This window comes from Lates calcarifer, linkage group LG12 (genome assembly GCF_001640805.2).
Source record: "Lates calcarifer isolate ASB-BC8 linkage group LG12, TLL_Latcal_v3, whole genome shotgun sequence".
Classification (NCBI taxonomy): domain Eukaryota; kingdom Metazoa; phylum Chordata; class Actinopteri; family Centropomidae; genus Lates; species Lates calcarifer.
The window spans coordinates 10,877,937-10,898,658 of record NC_066844.1 but is presented as its reverse complement, the minus strand read 5'-3'; the positions used below and the strand labels follow the sequence as shown (position 1 = coordinate 10,898,658).

The 20,722-nt window shown below is 39.2% G+C and overlaps 1 protein-coding gene across 1 annotated transcript in view; it reads right to left on the bottom strand.

The window, feature by feature from the left end:
• cdk18 (cyclin dependent kinase 18) overlaps nt 1-20,722 on the bottom strand; it is a 46,290-nt gene that overhangs the window by 9,163 nt on the left and 16,405 nt on the right. The window contains exons 2-12 of the mRNA XM_018667584.2: nt 19,651-19,786; nt 12,179-12,315; nt 9,608-9,739; nt 9,159-9,215; nt 7,926-8,040; nt 5,508-5,602; nt 5,350-5,412; nt 4,370-4,493; nt 3,661-3,781; nt 1,362-1,459; nt 1,122-1,227 (exon numbers count right to left, since the gene is read on the bottom strand). Coding sequence (XP_018523100.1) covers nt 1,122-1,227; nt 1,362-1,459; nt 3,661-3,781; nt 4,370-4,493; nt 5,350-5,412; nt 5,508-5,602; nt 7,926-8,040; nt 9,159-9,215; nt 9,608-9,739; nt 12,179-12,315; nt 19,651-19,768 — 1,166 coding nt within the window. The 5' untranslated portion in view covers nt 19,769-19,786. The remainder of the gene's footprint in view (nt 1-1,121; nt 1,228-1,361; nt 1,460-3,660; nt 3,782-4,369; nt 4,494-5,349; nt 5,413-5,507; nt 5,603-7,925; nt 8,041-9,158; nt 9,216-9,607; nt 9,740-12,178; nt 12,316-19,650; nt 19,787-20,722) is intronic.

Here is a 20,722-nt window from a genome sequence, read left to right as displayed (position 1 = left end):
CTGATCATCAGTTCAACAAGTTAGCTGTCAAATCCAAGAGATTCTATTGGGAAATCTTGCTTGTTATAAATCATAATCTCTTTAGTCCTGTTGACATTAATCTCTGAACCTGCTACTTTTGGACCAAGCCTGAGCTAGTGTGATAAATACACAACTTCATTTAAAGGGTCCATTTAAAAAAAAAAAAAAAAAGATCAACTAAGGCCATGCCATCAGCATACTTACACAAACTACCTACTCTTTAATCATTAAGTGGTTTAAATACAAAGAAAGCAGTACAGGAGACAGAACATATCCTGGTTTCTCTTAATAATTACTGCTCTCTCTCTCTACTCTTTTACTGCTGGCTGAAACATCCCAATGACCACCATGAAGAAGAATGTTGCACAGACATACATGGAACCCAGAGAATGAGTCCTGTCGACTTTGGTGATCCTCTGGCTTCCTCTAGTGCATATCAAACTTTATCCAAAATTTTGGTAATACATTCAGGTTGAATTGTAATTACTTTGTTGATCGCTTAACTTTTCATCTACCAACAATCAGGTCAGAATTCTAATTTCTACTATATTTTGGTTTATGACCAGACTAATAACATTCCCATTAGCCTCAGCTTTACTTTGCATGAAGTGGTAATTTGCTAATATGAACACACTGACACCAGTGGTACTTGTACACCACTACATTTCAGACACAAATATTGTACCTTTTATTATGTATTTTTATAGATCAATTACCCAGCAGTATTATGTAGTTACTGGACTATAATAATAGTGGTTTACCAGTGGTACTCTAAGTGTATTTTTTTTAACTTTTACTCAAGTAATAGATTATAGATTTAACTTGAAACAGTATTTCTACACTGTGGTATCACTATTTTTATTTAAGTTAAAGATATGAGTACTTTTTCCACCACTGGCTAACTTGCTAAACTAAAGTGGAGAACAAGGTAAACATACCTTATACATTAGCATGTTAGCGTGCCAAAATTAGGATTTAGCTGAAACTACCACTGTGTCCAAGTTCAGCCTCACAGAGAAGTTAGCATGACTGCAGACTTATTTTTTTTTCACTTCAGTCATCACTCAGTCGAACAGACTGAGGAAATTTGTTAATGATACCTGGGCACATGGTTGATGAGAGCTTGAGGTCTGTATTGAGGAAAGAGGTAGGACCTAAAGTCCTCATTACTGCTGATGCCAGACCAAGTCTCCTCTGTCGGAGTGCCTGAAAGACAAAGAATGAAAGAAATGTATCATCTGCTCTTACAGGACACTGTCATTTAAATTACCTGCTCTCACATCCTTTATTACTTTTTAGTCTGGCCTGCAAGATAGTGTTACATTAAACTTCTCTCTTACCAATGAGTCTAAAAATGAGATGAAGCTCCTCCTTCACCGTAGCACCAGGAAACATGGGACGACCTGTTGCCATCTCATACAGAATACAGCCCACGCCCCTGGAAGAAGACAGAGGATATGATGTCTGAAATATTGAAACTCTAGGCTAGGTAATGTTCAACAAACAACACACTTCAAAATGGGCTGATTATAAGTGCAAACATGTATGGTGTGAGTGGGCACAGCATAGCCTTTTGTCCTATCCAGGGATGGTGTGTTGAAGAGGTGCCCTGTGGTCTGATGAGAGGATATCTAGTTAGGTGAGCTCATAAAAGGCTGTTGTGTTGCTAGAGAGCCTCACCATGGGAAACTGCTAATGAGCAAAAACACATAGGGAAAGTGAATGCAGATGAATTATGCTCCATTGTGTGACTAGTGACTCATCCCTCTGCTAATAACTTGGGAGATTTTAATAAATATAAATGATTCATGGAAATCCTGGACTACCCTCAAGCTGTTTGATATAAATTTAATTCACCAAGTGACACCATTGCTTAGTACCAGGGCTGGCCTGGCATAAATGCTTTGATGGTCCTGTGTGCTTTGTGCAACATGTCAGCTCGGTTCAGATCAAGTTAAGGTTAATGTAAATGGTAAGGCTTGGGTGGAGAAATACTAGGGGATGAGTGGATCGATACCTTCAGAATCAATACTAGTAATAGTAAATTTCATTTTGAGTATAGATACTGGCCTTATTATATACAAACTGACTCCTCTCACATCAGATCAGGTTCTGAGCACCTTCAATTGTTTACTGCATGTAGTTTTTGTTGTGTGCAGCAATCTCCTTGTTTGTTTCACAGAATATAAACAAATTTACCAATAAAACTGTCTTGTGTTGTAACACAAATGTAATGTAAAGAAAATGTTTTCAGAACAAATGACAGTGACAAATTCACCTAATAAAATGTGATACACTGCTCTCTTCTACATAATAGTTCATCAGCTGCTCAAAAGTATTGCGTGCTATCAGTATTTGTGATTCTGGCCGTGGTGTAATCAGTATCATATCAGAGTCAAGTCAAACCTGCTGACAAAACTGACTTTATATAAATGGCCTCAACTGCCCCAGATCAAGGACTGTTATGAAAATTCTATTTTTCAATTCAAAAATGTTTCTGCACAGCACAAGCTGTTTCTTACTTTACTGAAAAGTCCATTCTCAGTGTAAGCACTGTAAGGCTCCACATTGCGTATTAGACCATTATTGCCTTCAGAACTGTTGTGATGTCACATAATCACACCAGTTGGTACACATATTAAAGTTAAAAAAGAAGAACTTTACTCCCTCAGAGGATGAATGTGAAACCAGCCCTCTAGTGTTAGACTCTGCACGTACATCATTCTGCTCAGTGAATCTCAAACATCCAAGTGAAGTAATTTGAGAGGACATGGACTAATAACCATCTGCTCTCACTCAGACATTTCAGTCATTGAACTGCTCAGAAAATTTGTTTCTGGAAGAATGTTGAAAACACAACTTATCAGCAGGTAGTCACGCCTTTTAGAGACTAATGAGATGGGAAATGACTATATCAGGTTGTCACAAATGATGTACAGAGCACTGGCAGGCAGAGCCAAGCAGACATGCAGGCAGCCAGATGAAACAAAGAGACTTTAAAATATGCTGACCAAGTAGGCAGGTAAAGGAACAAGAACAGAAGAGGTAACAGACAGGTGGCAAGAGCTGGAGTCCATAACATGAACAGTAGAGGAATGCATAACATGCTATGAAATGGAAGGGAGCAGGTTGAATAGGTAGATTTGAATACTGGCTGGATAACTGGGGATTAGGTGCAGGCAGGTGACTGAAACAAGAGGAAAAGTCTGAAGGCATCTGGTGGATGGCTGAGGAATGATAGTTTATCCATATAAGGTCAGGGCCGGAGGGTTAGACTGAGCAACGTTAACAGGACTTAGGCAGGGTCATGATACAGGCAAAAAACAAAAAACAACAACAAAAAAAAACATGATTAGCTCTGACCAATTCTTGCATCATATTTAAATATAAACAAATGGCTGCATGTTATATACTATCTTTACTAATTCCATTTAGGGTTTTAAGCTTCTACAAGATCAATTCTCACTTCGTCGATACACAATCACACAACATAATGTTTGCCCCAGCAGGTAGTTGTAGTATAGTACATCTAATAAACTGAAGTGAGCAGATTCATTGTGGCAAGGTGGATCAGTGCACTAAGTTGGGAGGCAAGTACATGTTAGACTACTGATGATTAAATATCCATGTACTACTCACCACATGTCAATGGGGGTGGAGTATTCTGTGGAGCCAAGCAGCACGTCGGGGGGCCTGTACCACAGAGTAACTACCTCATTGGAGTAGGTCTTAGTGGGGACAGACTTAGCCCTCGCCAAACCTGGACAACACAGTGTTTAAGGTTATGAGACCTCAGTAGCAAAATGGATTTCACACAAGGCTAGTTTTGCCAGGCCACAGTTTGTGCAAATATTCACCCCCTTTCACTCTGACTACCTGTGTACCACAGTTCTCTTGTATTGTATGACCGTGTAAGTGTAGTATGAAACATTTTGATGCAACAAGTCCCATATAGTAGGTTGAAATCATCTTCACCTTAATATCTACCGTGTTGTCATAAACCGCCCGACAGATCAGTGTCACCCAAGAAAAAATACTGGTAGTCTATCAGCTCATCAGCTCATTAAAATGATTGAAAAACATTTAAGGAATTCTGGTGGGTTCATCTACCCACTTCAAGCACAAAATTGAGAAACCTCAGGGAGAGGGGCACAGTTGCTAGGATACAGGGAGTAAAATATAAAAAACTGATTGTGGCAGCAAGAGTCATATTTTTACAACCACATTTGCATTTGTATCTATACAGTACACACACACACACACACACACACACATACACAAATAGACAGATACTCAGATAGATATAGAAATTGTATATACTGTATGTGAGTGTGTCCTATTTTCCTACCAAAGTCGGCCAGTTTCAGCTCGCCCTTATCATTGATGAGCAGGTTCTGAGGCTTTAGGTCTCTGTGGAGGATTTTCCTCTTGTGGCAGTAGGAGAGGCCACGCAGCAGTTGGAACATGAAGATCTGTAGGAAAATGATTCGGATCAAATATTACACACCTGTATACATGAATATAATGGATAAGGATTTTAAAAATGTGGCTACCCTAGTTGGGGCTAAATCTATAACCTATGACCATGACAACCTTCCTTAAGAAATCCATGCCCCTTAACAGTTTAAGTCTCCCCTTATCCCTCTAACCCATTCTGTTCCCAGAGGGCCTGAAACTGACAATAAAATCTATTTAAATTCTCAAAATAGAAAATAAGAACAGAAATAAAACGAAAGGGTAGCAATATGGTGCACCTAATAAATCAGATACTTACTTCTGTTGTGAAGGTTTTTTTTTTCAAAGACTCTTCTAACCATTCTATGTGAAAAATATTCCACCTGTTGCACAAATGAAAGATTTCAAACCTGTTTCCAAGCTTTGTCTCTTTTTCCTCTTTTTTTTTTTTTTTTTTAATTTTTACTGCTTAGATAATAGTGTAGTAAAACCTTTTTTTTATTTTGCAGTATGATCTTTGAGCAGTCTGGAAGTACCTTCAGAACAGCAGTAAGTGTCAAAAGACCTGGGTTTTTTCAAAGATCACCTCTCATTTATTCAGAAAATCAGATCCATAACCCTGTGACTTCAGTGTAATAGTATTATGTAAGAGGCACAAGCTAGGACTATATATCTCCATGCAAGATGCTGTATCCATAGTTCTGCTTGATCATTTGCTTGATCACTGTCAATAAATGATTAACTGTATTTAAACTTAATGATGTGGGTTATTATTATCTTGGCGCAGATTTAAACCAACACATGTCTTTGATATGTGGTTAGCAGTGTTAGTATTACAGCCATTGATGAGTCTTTTCCATGGGTGTGGCTCACCTTGACATTATGCATGCTCATAAGATTCCCACAGTTGTCCAAGTATTGTTTAAGGTCACTGTCCTGGAAGAAAAAATAGCAGTATCCACATTCAGACATAGCCATATTCCACTTTTGTATTAGAGGTCAACACCTTTAGAACATCTGCATGTACTTACAAGATACTCAAACACCAGAGTGAGGCAGCGGTCGGTGTGGATGATGTCGTGCAGTGTGACAATGTTGGCGTGCTTCAGGTTCTTCAGTAAAGACACTGCGTTAACAAAGGAATGAGACAAAGGTTGTGCAATTTCTCCAGGCACCTTAAATGTACCTCCAGGAAAAACAAACAAACAAACAAACAAAAAAACACTAGGGACTACAACAAAATTCAAATCACCCAAATGCCACTATACAGCACTGTATCTGAGATTCAGCATAAACATAATGCAGATTTGGTTTGTCTGAGGTTTAAAGTTCCAGATGTGTAACTAATGAATTTGCAGTGTTTGGGCCCCTTCCACCAAATATGCAAGGTGCAATTTGTTAGATAAGGTATTCCCTCTCATGTTAATGTTTATATATTCAACTAATGAACACTAACAACAAACTTGTAATTCATGGAAGAGCAAGCAAGAGGACTGTAGGAGTAGCAAATGTGTCTGCAACTTGTGAATGACGGTCATTTGTGAAATGGGATAATGACACCATTTGTGCACCATTGCTTTTATAAAGGGTCCCTTGATCAACATTGGTGTCCTGAAGACTCTGTTTCACTCTTGCCAAAATCAACTGGAAGAAGAAACCAAGGCCAAATGAACCAAACTCAGCTTTCCTCAGGATAAGTCAGCAAGATGATCTGAATGTAGATCATGCTTTTAGTCATAATGGCCATTTCAGGCAGCAATGATTCATGTAAAAATTATGTTTTTCTGGGAGGGTGTAGGAGGCGTGTGCACCTTGTGTCATGATGCGGCAGCTGGGGCCGCATCGGGGTGGGTTCAGGGATTATTTTCTGTTTTGTGTTCTTTTCTCGTTTGCTGCAGGCTGGGAGGCGGAGCCGGAGGTTGAGTTCTCTGAGTAGCGACGACCAGGCACACCTGCGCAGCCTTCCACACCTGTCTCCACTTTCCCCTCATCACTCTCCCTATTTAACATGCCCTCTGTTTTCCCTTCCTCGCTAGTTCTTCATAGCAGTGCACCCCTGATGCCGCCAGAAGTTCCAGGCTGTCGTCTCCTCCAGCTTCTCCCCCGTTCCTCGTCCCCAGTGTGTTTCCACACCGCTGTGCCTCCCTTGCGTCCCTGGCTGTTTCCTCGCCCTGTCTCTCCTGTGTGCTCTCCCTGTGCTCCAGGTCGCTCACGTGGTCTCTCCTGTGGCGTTCTTCCAGTTCCCCCTGGTCCCTGCCTGGTCGTCCTGGCTCTCGAGCTCCAGCCCGTCCTCCCGGCCTCCCTCATCTGCCTTCTACCTGCGCCATTCCCCGGACCCCGCTCTGGTCACGGACCCAGATCCTTCCAGACCCACCGCTCTTTTGGCGGCCTCTTTGTGTTCTACCCCAGCCCTTTCGGCCCCTTGTTTTCTGTGAACAATAAACGCTCTGGTGAATCCGCACCCTTGAGTCCTCCCTTTTTCAGCGCTAGGCGCTTCATAACACCATGCCCCCAGTAGTTTTGCAAGAGCTCATTTCCCCAAATTCTTCAGCAGAGGTGGTGAGTGCAAACTGAGCAAAAATCCAATGTCAAAATAACCTCTGCTATGGGAAAAAGGCCAGGATGAAAATAATTGAACTTTAACATAAAGTTCAGATTAACAGTGTGAGATCATCATTCCTCATGAAGGCAATACTATTGTTAAAAGGTATCACATCTGTCCCAGATCATTTTTAATCTTCAATGAAGTTACAATGAATTACTACTTATCTGGCAAACTGTGGAGGTCATTTCATAACAACTACGTATGAACTAATGGACTAGCACATGTCCATCACATGTGAGGATGACATGACCAACTGTATGACCACTTCTTCCAGTAATTTTGATGTATCTTATTCTATTTGATCAGTTACTCACACTGCAACACACTGTAAGGAGACATAACATTACTGCAGTGCTTGAAATGTTCTATGATGTGATGCATATATGTATTAAAAGACAGTGCAGCTAAACTGTATATACACACTGTATATTATTATGCACATTATATTAGGAGTTGTTCAACATTTTTTCTGCAGCAGTTGAAAATGATCGTCTACAATTGAGAATCAGAGAGCACAAATCAGTTTCTTTAAATACCATTTTCAAATTGAATGGCTATTGAATTGCTGTTATGGTGTGAATCATTTACATGGGGCAGTCCTTACAAGGCAACTTCGTCAAAGGTCCAGTTCCAATGCTAAGAGACACAGCAACAGCCCCCTTGTAAGTGAACATTGAGCTAAGGGGCAATTTCAAATGTGTACTAGTCAATTCCTTCTTGTCATGGTTGGTCTTAAAATAGAATTATGATCTACTAGAGGGCAGAACACATTGCCCTCAACCTTGACTGAACATCTGAGTGTGTGTTTGTGTATGTGTGTGCTTGTTGGTGTGTGTGTGTATACCCTCTCTGATAGCAGTGCATGGTGCTCCCTCCTCGTGCTCCAGTCGAATCTCCTTCAAAGCCACCAGGTTCTCTGTTAGCTTGCTTCGCCCTTTGAATACTGTAGCATATGTCCCCTATACACACACACGTACACACACATACACACAACTCTGGGTGACATTTTGATAATACCATATACTCAAGAACCGTTGCTTATTTATGCCAGAATATATACCTTTTTGCTATTAATAGGATCAGAATAATGAAGTCAGTTTAATTGGACTCTGTTCACCTTTACTGCCTGTTTACTTCATCGTCCTCTATACAGCAGCACATAAACAACAAACAAGCTTAACACGTAATCAATTTTAGCTGACTGAATGATGATTAGATGATTTAACCAGAGGATTTATCCACGAGCAGCACCAAAATAGTACTTTAATGTAATGCAAACATCTTAAACAGGGTTTAATTCATACCATTACTTCAATGCATATTTACTTCTCCAGGATCTGATTACATATGTATATGTATGTGCGTATGGACTGTATAAATATACATAAAGTAATTGATTGTGGGTGTTCTAATAACTGTAGATTAACAACTGCAGGCTGAAAAGAGAGCAAATATTTTCCACTGCTGTTATCTTCTGCCTTGTGACTGAGACTAACACAGACAGCTTCTGTCACTAATCACTCCTTACTACTTCTACTTCTCAGATAAATGATAAGGAATTTAAGTGCATCATCTGTGTTGTACACTCCTAATACCCCCTTCACCCATTGTACATCCATGCATTGTGATCCTACAGAGAGAAACATATCTAAGTATATGGTGTGAATGGGGATTTAATACTGTTTTTGATCTTGTTAAGCTGCACCAGCCCTGCAGAAGTAATGCAAGAAACTGGACACATGTATATTGTTTGTCTTGTTTAGGCATATAAACAAAGCTACTATGTGTTGTACCCATTTTGACAGGCTCCTGTCTCCCCTGAGAGGTTTGACTCACAGTCAGTCTGTGAAATATAGTGAATACTTGAAGATTATTTGTGGTCAGCATGGTTGACATAATACACAAGAGAAATGGCTTAGTCTTGTTTGATAAGGTATACTTTAGCCTCAACTTACTGCTGCAGCCGTGTGTGTAGCAGTGAAACACTAATCCCTCCCTGGACTGTGTGTCAGCCGCCCTCATCGACTGTATGATAAATGTTAAAAGATGAATGTGTGAGTAATTGGTAGGGACGTACCTCGCCCAGTTTGCCAAGCTTCACGTATGTCTCCAGTTTTCCAAAGCCTATGTCAGACTAAAGGCAAAAAGAAAAAGAGATTAATCTGTTATGATTCCCTCCTCTGATTACACCTTGGAAAAGATCACATTTGCAGACATTAGTTAATATCTTCACAAGATAATTAAGCAAAAATCCATGTTTCCACTGTTAATCTGTCAGGAAACAAATGGAGGACGGAGAAACTATCAAACAAAATAGGGACTCATAATATTAATACACAAGGGACAAAATAATAATAACAGGAAGGCAAGATAAGAGCATTAGTCATTTGTAGGGGGCAATATGACATTCAAAAAACATTCACCGGTGAGTTCACTGCTGAATGAACTCAAAGCATTGCAGTGGTCAGTGACATTTTATAGCCTTATATGTGTACAGTACAATGTGTAGTGATATAAAGCACTAACCAGTGAAGCACGTCGAGACATGCGACTGAGAGGTTTGCCAAGTGGTGAGTTTTCACTTTCCAGCTGCAGTTTCTTGAGGAACTCTGGAGGCAGACGGATGTCCATGGGCAGGGACATGCGCTTACTGACATCCTTCAGGAAGTCAACAGACAGCCAGGTTTACAACATATAGTGCTCCTGTCTGTCTATCTGTCTATTCTGGATACAGAGATTATCCATCTTTTTAGACTAGAAATTTTTAATACAAACATTATTAACTCCATTGTTATTGTAGACTAACATAAACATAAACATATATACTATATAACTAGGCACCAACAGCCTTCAAACAGGTCATCTGCTCATGTTAAGCTGCTATGTTCTTATATCTTGTCATTTAGCACTACTACGACTTGTACTAGTATTATTATTAGCATTACTGCCAATGTAACATTCATGTCTGTACATGATGCTATGTTCAAATTAGGCGTTCTTTATGAAAGATATATTGTAAATTATGGCTTTGTTAATGGTTGTTAAATTATTTGGAAATCCACAAAAAAAGTGGTAAGATGATCTTCAATCATGTCACTTACAACTCAAAAAAGAAAGGGCAACAATAAGAATCTGAACACATCCTGAGTAGACACAGACCGACAAGCTGCTAATTCTTTGCTAAGGTTTTGCTTTCACTGTTGCACAGCCTGTCTAGATGTTGGGTTAAAGGCACAAAAGGACAAAAGCGCTTGGAGTGGCAGCTACTCTGAATAACTTGTTTTGTCTATTTGATTAGACTAGCTCTTTAAATCATCAAATACACAGTCTGACAGTATACCTTATGAAAAAAAGCTGCAGCTCCAGACCAGAATCCACATATTCATGACTTACTAACATGAACAACTGCAGATCTGATTGCAAAGAAATTAATTTTACTGTAATGTGATTCCTTTTTTTAACAACATGAAATGCCAGCAAATATAATCTCAAATAATTTAGAAAAAAAGCAAATGACAGAAGGAGTTTCCAGGATAAACAATTGCAAGTAATGATTGTTTGTTAGTCATGCATGTTTCTGTCAGGCTGCTGATTGGTTTATTGAACATGCTAATATTCTCCACATGATATAACAATTCTGTTCTTATATATCCTTTGAGCATAATAGCTAGCTATAGGTAGGTGTGTGAAGCCACTTCATTAAGAGATGGTTTGGTCACTCAATCCAGCTGTTGATGATAATTATTTAACCCTACCTCCTTGTTAAACCACAATGAATTTTTGCATGTTGAATATAAAACATTGATGGTCTGATGATTGACATTGACTGACATCACTATATTAGTGATGTTTTGACTACATTCCCTATCAATTTCCTCTATACAATAAATGACTTATGACAGCAAACATGATGGCATATTAGAGAGTGAGCAGATCAATGAAGGGTTATGAGCTTCTCACCTGATAGGGTATCAGGTGTGTGGTTTAAAGGTCATACACACCCCCACTCGCATTTTAAGTTATTTTGACTGATTGGACCTCTGCTAAGGTTGAGGGTGAGTGGAGCTATGCTGAGAGAATTACATGTCACAACCTGTTCACATCAACAGATGAGGCCAATCATGCCAATATGGGTGTATCATGAGTGTGCAGGTCCTTTAAATTTTAAAAAAGTAATTAATTGATGAGAGGCTCTTCCACTTCAATAATAGGACAAATCTAGGCTTGAGAAAGTTGATAACATGTTAATAAATTGATTTTGGTTTGAACACTGCAGCTCTTTTCTATAAGGTAAGTGGCTGAACTGTCCACTGGAAAGGTTGCCCTGATGAATAGCTAAAAGCTAGCAAAAAGACATTGTGCACCAGCCAAAGAGATTTTTCACACTCCTGGCAACAATTAAATTTCCCCTGTTAATGGCTTAATGATCTATAAAGCATTAATCAATCATACAGCCATTAGTTGCAACTTGTAAACCCTTTTATCAGATAGACATTCACAAATTTCCAATGGTCCCAGATCTCTCACTGCTGCATCACTGTTTTTGTCTTTACAGCACCAAGTCCTTCATGAGTGCTCATTTCTCTCTGGCATAGCTTCACTTGCCTGTCTGGTACAAGTTGTGTGGAGTATTAGAATGATTTGGAGTGAATCACACCAGCTCCATGGGGACTTATTCTGAAAAGGTGGACCTGTGAACTCTCTCACATTTCCAATAAAAATGTCTGGTGCTGTGGGGAGAGTTAAAAGCCTCCAAGGTGACTCATCTCAGTGAGCTAGCAGAGGTGGAAATAGAGAAATGACTCTTGGGGAAGTGTTTAAACAGGAAAATGAACTACTTTGTGCTACTGTTGATATCTACGCCTAGACTAACTTTTAATGCTTTTTATGTTGCACATGAACCTGGACAATTTCCTGTAAGTGCTTAATCAACAGCATATAACTCTCTGTGGAAGAAAAGCCTGGTAGCTTGTGACCGCACCTGACCACAAACCAAAATGAACACTTTGCCTGTTAACCCCTCATCTGTCATATTAACCTGTGTCCCCCTTCACAGCACCAAGTTCAGCAGCTGTTCTTTGAGACCCTACTACTTACCTCCATGGAGAAACGTCTGTGCTGGGCCTTGCTGTGGTAGTGGAGGTGAGATGGAGACTGAGCTCCAGGTGTGGTTGGTTCAGGGCTCACCGGACTGGCATCATGAGAGGGAGGACCCAGTCTGTCTGGGGTCAGGCCTGACATAGAAAAAAAATATTCAGTCAGCATTTCCACATGTACAGATGGGTGACAAAGGAAAAACCAGTGGTGTTGGGCCACCACAAACTTTTCTTGTTTTCCTCACTCATTTATTAAGGTTGTTATAGACACTGTTCTCTAATCAGACAACTAGACCTGACATTTTAAAGACAAACATCCATTCCTGGTCTATGTGAATCGTTAAATCCAACCAGCTTTAGAGTGGTATATTTGACCTAGACCCTCATGTGGAGATACAGTAAATAATGTCATTATTAATATATGTTTTTCAAGTTAATCCCCAAAACATCACCCCTTCATTTTATGTCTTTATGAGTATTTCAATGCTACGTAGAGCATGACATGAGACTGACAGTTACACTGAATGAAAGCATCAGCTAGAAAAGTACAAAAGTAAATATAGGCCCTCCATGATGCCTACATGACACACATACACCATACAGTCATACTTGGATTTTTAGAATTAAAAAAATTGGATGACAATACATTGGCAATTTTCATATTTTAACATAAATACATGGTACAGTTTGCCTGTGGGCTTCTCTGTGTGGAGTTTGCATGGATTGTAACCTGGTACTCTGGCTTCCTCCCCCAGTCCAAAGACATGCAAGTTAGGTTGGTTGGTGCAACTGTTTTCACCTGATTCAAATTATGAACCCACTGTTAGCAACTAGCTGAACAAAGTGGATCATTTGACTCTAGTTGCTAAGTGATCCACTTTGATCCACGAGAGCCAGACATTTTCTGGAGGAGTTGGTGAAGACCAAAACAGATGTAAAAAGAAAGTGAATATTGTAACATTGACAATTGCCAAAAACATGACTTCAAATGAATGCCAATTTTGCTAGCTGGATTGTAAACAATGCCTTACTTTAGCTAGATGAGGATTTATGCTACTTTACTCTGACTGAGTTGAAAAATCAATTTGTCAGTGCTATCTGGAGGACATACAATGTAATTGTGTCCCTTCTTCTAAATGATCAAAAAAATAAGCATGATTTAGCATAGCCCTTCCTTATATTCCTTAAATATAACTACACGTAAAGGCCATGCTGGCTACTGTGCTAATTGTCGATAATAAAGTCATTAACAAGGCCGAAGAAAAAAAAAATAGCAGTTTTCTCTGTTTAGAACATACATCTAGCAAAGCAATCTCTGGTGCAAACCTCTCTGTGATTGATGCACACTATTATTGAATGAATGTGCTGATAACAATTTATTTCCATAGAGCAAAGAAAGGCATAGGCGTCTGACTGAAAACTGCCTTTTAGCTTCTTGTTTAGAGACGAGGCTCCTCAAGACTGCAGAGGAGATCAAAGTTAAGGCTGCTAAAGCAAATGTGTTTGACAATTATACTACGAGCACACCACCAGCATCATAGTGTGAGAGCTACCAGCCACTGTAGTGAGAAGAATGGACTTTGATCCTCATCATACAACACTGTATGTGATGTGTGTTTGATGCCTGGTCGGTGTCTTTTGAGTGCTACCTGCTGTGAGATTTCAGCTGCAGTTTGATCTCCAGTTTCAGTGGTGAATGTTGGCCACCTCACTGTTATGGCAAGTGCAGGGCATGAAGTGGGTATGTGTTTTGATTTTATGGGAAGCCTGCAGGCGTTTGTGTATGTGTATATTATGACCGGTCCCTCCTGGGTTGAAGCATGAAGCGCTTTAACACCTTGTTTCCATGGGGACAATGGCTAACAAGGGAAGCAGGCCTCGGTGTTAAGGAGGAAGTCTCATATATTTTTTGAAAGCCTCCCCCTCTACACATACACAAATATGTATACAGACAAACATTAATATTTAGAGTTTGACCTATGGTCTCTCTCATACTACAGAAAATTCAGTGTTGCATAAATTAAACAAACACACACACAATATTACCTTCATATAACAAACTGCAGAAGTGTCAATTACAATAAAAAGATAAAGAAGGCAGACAAATAGAGACCAAGGTGTATCAGATTTGAAAGTGCTTGGGTGAGTTTAACAAGGTGTTTTTAACAGTGCTACAGAGAGGCTTCTGACAGGCCACTTTATGTCAGATTGATTGACAGTCTAAATGGGCTAGGGGGATGAAATGACAACCTGTTTGCTAGTCATTTGAATATCACAGCTACAGCACTCCTTTGATCTCCTGATGCTAATTAGGGTCAGTAAAGGTGATACTGATATGAGCACACACACTCGCATGCCGTGCCTGATTGCTGTGAGATATGGCCGGATGCCTGCTAGAGATCTTGTTAGGAAAAGGACAATCCAATATGGTACGCCACATGATGTTTTTTGTAGCGTTTCCGTCTGAAATTGTGATTACAGTGAGATGGACTGCAGGAGAGAGACCAGAGACTGCAGGAAATAAACAACCATGGAAATCTGTTGGGGAATAAGGTTTACAAATAATGACTGAATAAACATAGAGGTTCAGTTTAAGATCATTTTTATACAGTAGTTACTGTGTTACTCACATTTTAGTCTACAAAGCTAATCAATATAGTCATCAAGCAGCTTAAGTCTGAAGTTGCTCAAGGACAGACCCACATTTTCCAAAACTTTGAAACAGTCTTCAGTGCCATACACCTTGATGAAAAATGCTGTGAATACTAAACAAGTCATAGAGCATATTAGCATGCAAATATGCTCATAATGAAAGTTTAGCAGGTATAATATTTATTATCCTATATATTAAGTATAAAAGGACTGATTGTTATAAAAGCTAAGATCACGTTATTCAAGTTATTACAAGTAATCCTGTAGGGAACATGCATGTCTGAACCAAATTTCACAACAATCCATCCAATAGCTGTTGAGATATTTCAAAACAAATGTTAACTGTATGGTGGAATTAGATCAGTCCAACAACACCACAAACTGCAGCCTACTAAATGACCATAGAGTTGAATTAGTGCCTTTTCTGAAACAGTTTCAACACAAGCTGAATGTTGTCATGAAGGAGAATTTGTTGGACGAATGTCCTATTAGACTGCACTAGTTGTAGCTTGGTGCACCCAGTCAACTGCCAGCTGAGTGTACATTCAGCAAATAACATTACACTGGCTCAAGAGTCCAAATGAATACTTATGTTGAACTTTATACAGTGACAGATTTGTGTTTACAGATCATTACATTGCCACAACCTGAACAAAAAAATTAGTTAATGCAAGTTAAATCCAAAGGGTAGCAATAACTGAGGCAAAACTAAAACTCTCAGATTAGATGGGGTAAGTTGACGGGAAGGTGGTTAATAGTGCCATTCCTGTAAAAGCAAATGGCAGTTTGCCTTGGACAGCAGCCAGTCAATAAAATCAGGATAAGTAAATTTCACTAGCTTAGTAATAAAGAGCTTTGTGTATGTGTACGTGTGTGTGGTTGGGTGCTAGATGGTTTAATAATTTAAGAAATCTGTTGAGATGAATAATCAGAATAACAAACTCTCCGTTACGCTGAATTGATTTAAAACCAACTGACTTGAATAATTTATTTGTTTTGCCAGTAATCAAGATTAATTTCTTGCAGAACGTCATCTGCAGAGACAGTTGGTTTTCAGCTCCCATCAAGACAAACCTCTCATCCCAGTGCCAATGTTTACAGTGGTTTATGTGATGACTCTCAATGTTACATTAGCAGGGGGATTCTGGCTTATATGAAATATTAGTGGTTAGTCAGGCAGTAAGTTGTGGCTAACCCTTATGACACAGACACAGAGACACAGGCAAACATATATACTGTATATGTGCACTATTACTTTTGAAGCTCTGGGAGTATCCCTCTGTATCCCTTTAATAAATGTATATTATCTGACTGGACTAACAATAATGACATAATGAGTTTATGTTTGTACTTATGCAGTCCCATATTGTATATGTGTATTGGTGTCTACATCCTTAGGGGATGCTAATGATTTAATCATGCTCAGAGATTTTCTTTATTTTTGTCAATTCGATCCAACTGCAATTGCTTTGAATGATATCAGCAAATTCAGTAATCTGATCATACTGAGGAACTTACACTCATGAGCACAAGCTGTGTATTTAATAAGATCTGTATGCACAGTTATGGGTATATACAGTTTACTTATGGTTATCATCAGCACTGGGCACTGTAATTGGCTAAATGACAATATGTGCAGCTGTAAAAGGAAAGCTGAACATAGATGGAAAAGTCATGTCTCTCTGTCTACTTTATGGCCCTGAAAAACTACCATTCCAGGATAGTGAAAGCTGCCAGATTTTGCTACTCCCCTGAACTAATTTCAGCTCAACAGCATAACCCCAGATGCCCATTTAAGACGGTGACTTAGTAAACCCTGCCTCTCCTTGTGCCTCTGCTAATTGCGTTGCAGACTGTGAGAAGTTTTCATCCCCCTTTACTGAAAAGGTGGAGTCAATCAGACTTAATATTACTGTTAATCCTACCTCTCTAGATGTAGATCTCCTGCACCATGATACTCTATTTTACCCCTGTCACTGCCTGAACTCATTAACACCCCCCCCTTCCCGCAACACTTAAGGAAAAGCAATATAGATAATGGATTGATGGATGAAAAGTGCTCTATAAATAAAGTTTATTATTATTATTATTATTAGTAGTAGTAGTAGTGGTAGTAGTAATCATCTGATTATGTATCTTATCAACAGTCAGACATGAGAGGTCATTTTGTGATTACATCACATAAAACCTACACATTTACAAGGTCATTAGAGAAATAATGCAACATTTTGTAGATTATCCATGTTTGCTTTGTAGCCAAAAGTTATTTGAGAAGATACATACTACTCTCATATCTGTACATTACATAAAGTATGAAGTTAGAGCCACCAGCAATTAAAGACATGATTTTATTAGGTCCAGTAGTTACTGAGGTAATTTGGTGTATGTTAAAGGAAACATTTAAGATTTTGAGAAACACATTTGTTTGTTTTCTTGCCCAGAGTTGGATTAGAGCATTGATAACATTCTTGTGCCAGTGTGTTAAATGTGAAGCTAGAGATGGGGGGCAATAAGTATAGCATACACACTGGAAATAGGGGGAAACAGCTTACCTAGCTCTTTCCAAAGTTAAAAAATCTGCCTACCAGCAACCCTGAAGCTGATTAATTAACACTTTTTATCTCATCTTTATCTTAATCCAAGCATGTTACATGGTGTTAATATGTTTGGGCACTTGCAGCACTTGGTTAAGGTTAAGGAAAGATCATAGTCTGGTTTAATTCACCCCATTCACCTTCTAGTGACTCTATTGTTATTAATAAGTGCAGTGCTTCATTCATTCATTCAAAAATGAATGTAATTAAGCTAGTGATTACATTTCCAAAGTGTATTTGCAGTTTAGTTATATATAAACATAATTTCAAGGAGATAGGGTTACGTGCACACAAGACAATAATCTCTTATCTAACTCTTTGCAAGAGAACAATTTAGCATATTCACCCAAGCGTCACATCATTCCTTTTACATACACCAAACTGACATCCACTGGATCATAAAAAATACATGTGCCATTTGGGGAACAATGTTTTTCACCTGAACAGCACTATATACTGTGGATAACAGTGTGGGAGCATGTGTCAGCCTCATGTGTCAGGAGTGAGGGAGCAATACAGAGAAGCAAGAACAGGAAATGCTTTGAGAGGAATATTAACGTGAGATGTCTGCTGGGATAGGTCAAACAATGTGACTGACGTGTCTTTTTTTGGCCTCACTCAGTTGTCCTTTTGTTTGTCCTCTTCCTCTGTCTCTCAGTCCTTCTCTCTGTCTGGTTACCTTTTTTCTGACCTTCAGGAGCAGACAGTGATGCAGGCAGATGTACTCTGGGGGGTTAAACTACATATCCAGCTGCTTCTCTCTCTCAGGCAGCTGAATAACAGCCTCACTTAACTGCAACCAACTCAACTGAAACCACTCAATTACAGTACATCATGCATTGTAATGCTTGTGCACTTGATTTGACAGCAATTTCTGTTCACCTCAAGTGACCTTGCATGCCACATGATCTGCTTCTCTTCTTCTTTTTAGATACAACTAAACACATGACTTTGCATGTTTTTAGTGCTATCTAAACATAAAGCAACAAATCCACACTTATTTTCCTACCTTGAAGCAAATAACCTGTAGCCAGCAACAATGTGCAGTTTTGACAAGGAGTAAGATGAAAGTAGGTGGCCCTGTGTTCTAAAGTTGCATATCATGTGATCACATCATTAGTATTCCATCTCTTTGTACATCTTTACAGGAAAACTACATGATAAAGAAGAGACATTTGAAATATTAGTTCTGTCTGTATTCACTTCCTTTGCCTTATCTACCCCTACTTATCCCACCATAACCCTCATTTCCCTTTGAAGCCTGCTGATCCTCTGTGACTGAGCACTGGTGGTGGTACCAGCCGTAGCTGGAAAATACCCCAGATAATCTGTAAGGGTCTGCTACAGACACGGAAGGAAGGAAGGCTTTTGTATTTGGTATTAAAACCCAGAATGAGATTGTAGTTTGTGCTCTATTATTAGACATGAGCTATTCATTCACACAGAGACCAGAAGACACAAGGAAGTATAAGAGCTCAGGGTTTGGGACTTTGAATGTGCTTGATTAACCAATCCTTTATATTTGTTATATAAAATGTTTTTTCCAGCCACCTTGGCCACCCTGTCAGAAACACATCATCCTTATAAGTTGATATGACAAGCTTTCTGTAGCTCATCTACACATCCAGCAGTTACAGAGTGTGTGTGTCTGGTCACCCTGCAATGTGAATCCAGTATTCACTTCTTCAGCGTTGTTTTTGTTCTTGACCATCCCTTGAGGAAAATATCTGGCTCTGAAGCAGCTAAATGCTCCACTTTGGTAAAGTTGACATGGTGAACCTGTTACCTAGTAAAACATCCAACAGACAAGTGGTAACATCTCCTCTGCGGGTGTGTCTGCACAGCACTGTCTGTAACAATTCACGCACATGAGATTGTCATCACTTTCACACTCTAGTGGGTGCTGTGGAGCAGTCTACATCAGTACACAGGAGGGTTGCTGAAGGCTGCTACTCTGTTAAAACTTTTACAACTTCTGACATGCCAATATCTACTTGTTTTTATTTACATTATTATACAATATTATTTTTTAAAGACATTAGCTATCTGAGTATTGATGAAGAGGTAAATTTAAGTGATTTGGATTGAGATTTCTATAGACCAATGAGGCAGCCATTAAAAGGGCACTTCGTATTGATAAAATTAAAACAAAATTATGGAGTGCATCTTTAAGGTTATGACCAGGTCCCATCTATGGCTGAATGACACTTAAAATAGAGGTTCTTACCCTGAGTGTGCCGAATGTTGAGCTGGTTGATCTGCTCAGTGAATTCATTCTCCTCAATGGTCTCAGTGCGAGGAACAGATAGAGAGAAACGCCTCTTAAAGTTCTTCATCTTGTTCATGGTGCTGAGGAGCAGACTCTGGGAAAAGAAAGAGACACAGATAGAATGACTCTCACCAAAAATATATAATCAATCCTCCAGTCCATCAATGCATACAATACATGCATCAGCACATTCTTGGATGCTCTTCTTGAGGAAAAGTTTAAAGGGAGCAATATTTGCTCATAAGGTCACACTAAGTGCAAAACAAAAATAGATCTTTCATTGTACAGAACATAAAGTACAGCATAAATCAAAGGAACTGCAGTGTAAACACTCTTGGTACCCTGCCTACATGTCACAAGCTGCAGAGCATGTTGTACAGCTGTGATGGATCTTTATGTGCAGCTTGACCAAAGACAATCTCCTGTGTCATCTGATAATGAGGCAGAAAGCAGCAGGAAAGCAGCTGATCAATACACACTCTCTCTCAGTAGGTTATATAACCACAGCCAGTCCTACTAGTTAGTTGTCAATTTCATGCTTTTTTTCACTCATCTTTTTCTTCTCTCCCTTTTCTCTGGTCTGTGTGTGCTGCAGAGACTGGTGTCATGGGAGTATTGCAAAACACTAAGAGATAGATGTCTGTGGTGGGTTCAATTACAGCAAGACTCCAAATTCCTTACTGTTATTTTTATGCCTCAATATCAATACCCAACAGGATAATACTGTCCCTAGGAAATCTTGGCATATTTTCAAATTACACTGCCTGCTGCAGTACCTGCACAGTGTAGGTCAAATGGCTACCTGAGCCCAATCAGGAACATACTATGCTAACATGCCATGAACACACATATATGAATATATGCAAATAAATGCACACAGATTCACTCAAAATACACACAGAATGGCTGACTGCATCCCAATCTAATGGTAATCCATACCAACTACTAGTATATGCAATAACATCCAGCACCCATCTGACCCACACCATAATACAACTATAGAGTTTACCGAATAATGTGATTTTAATAT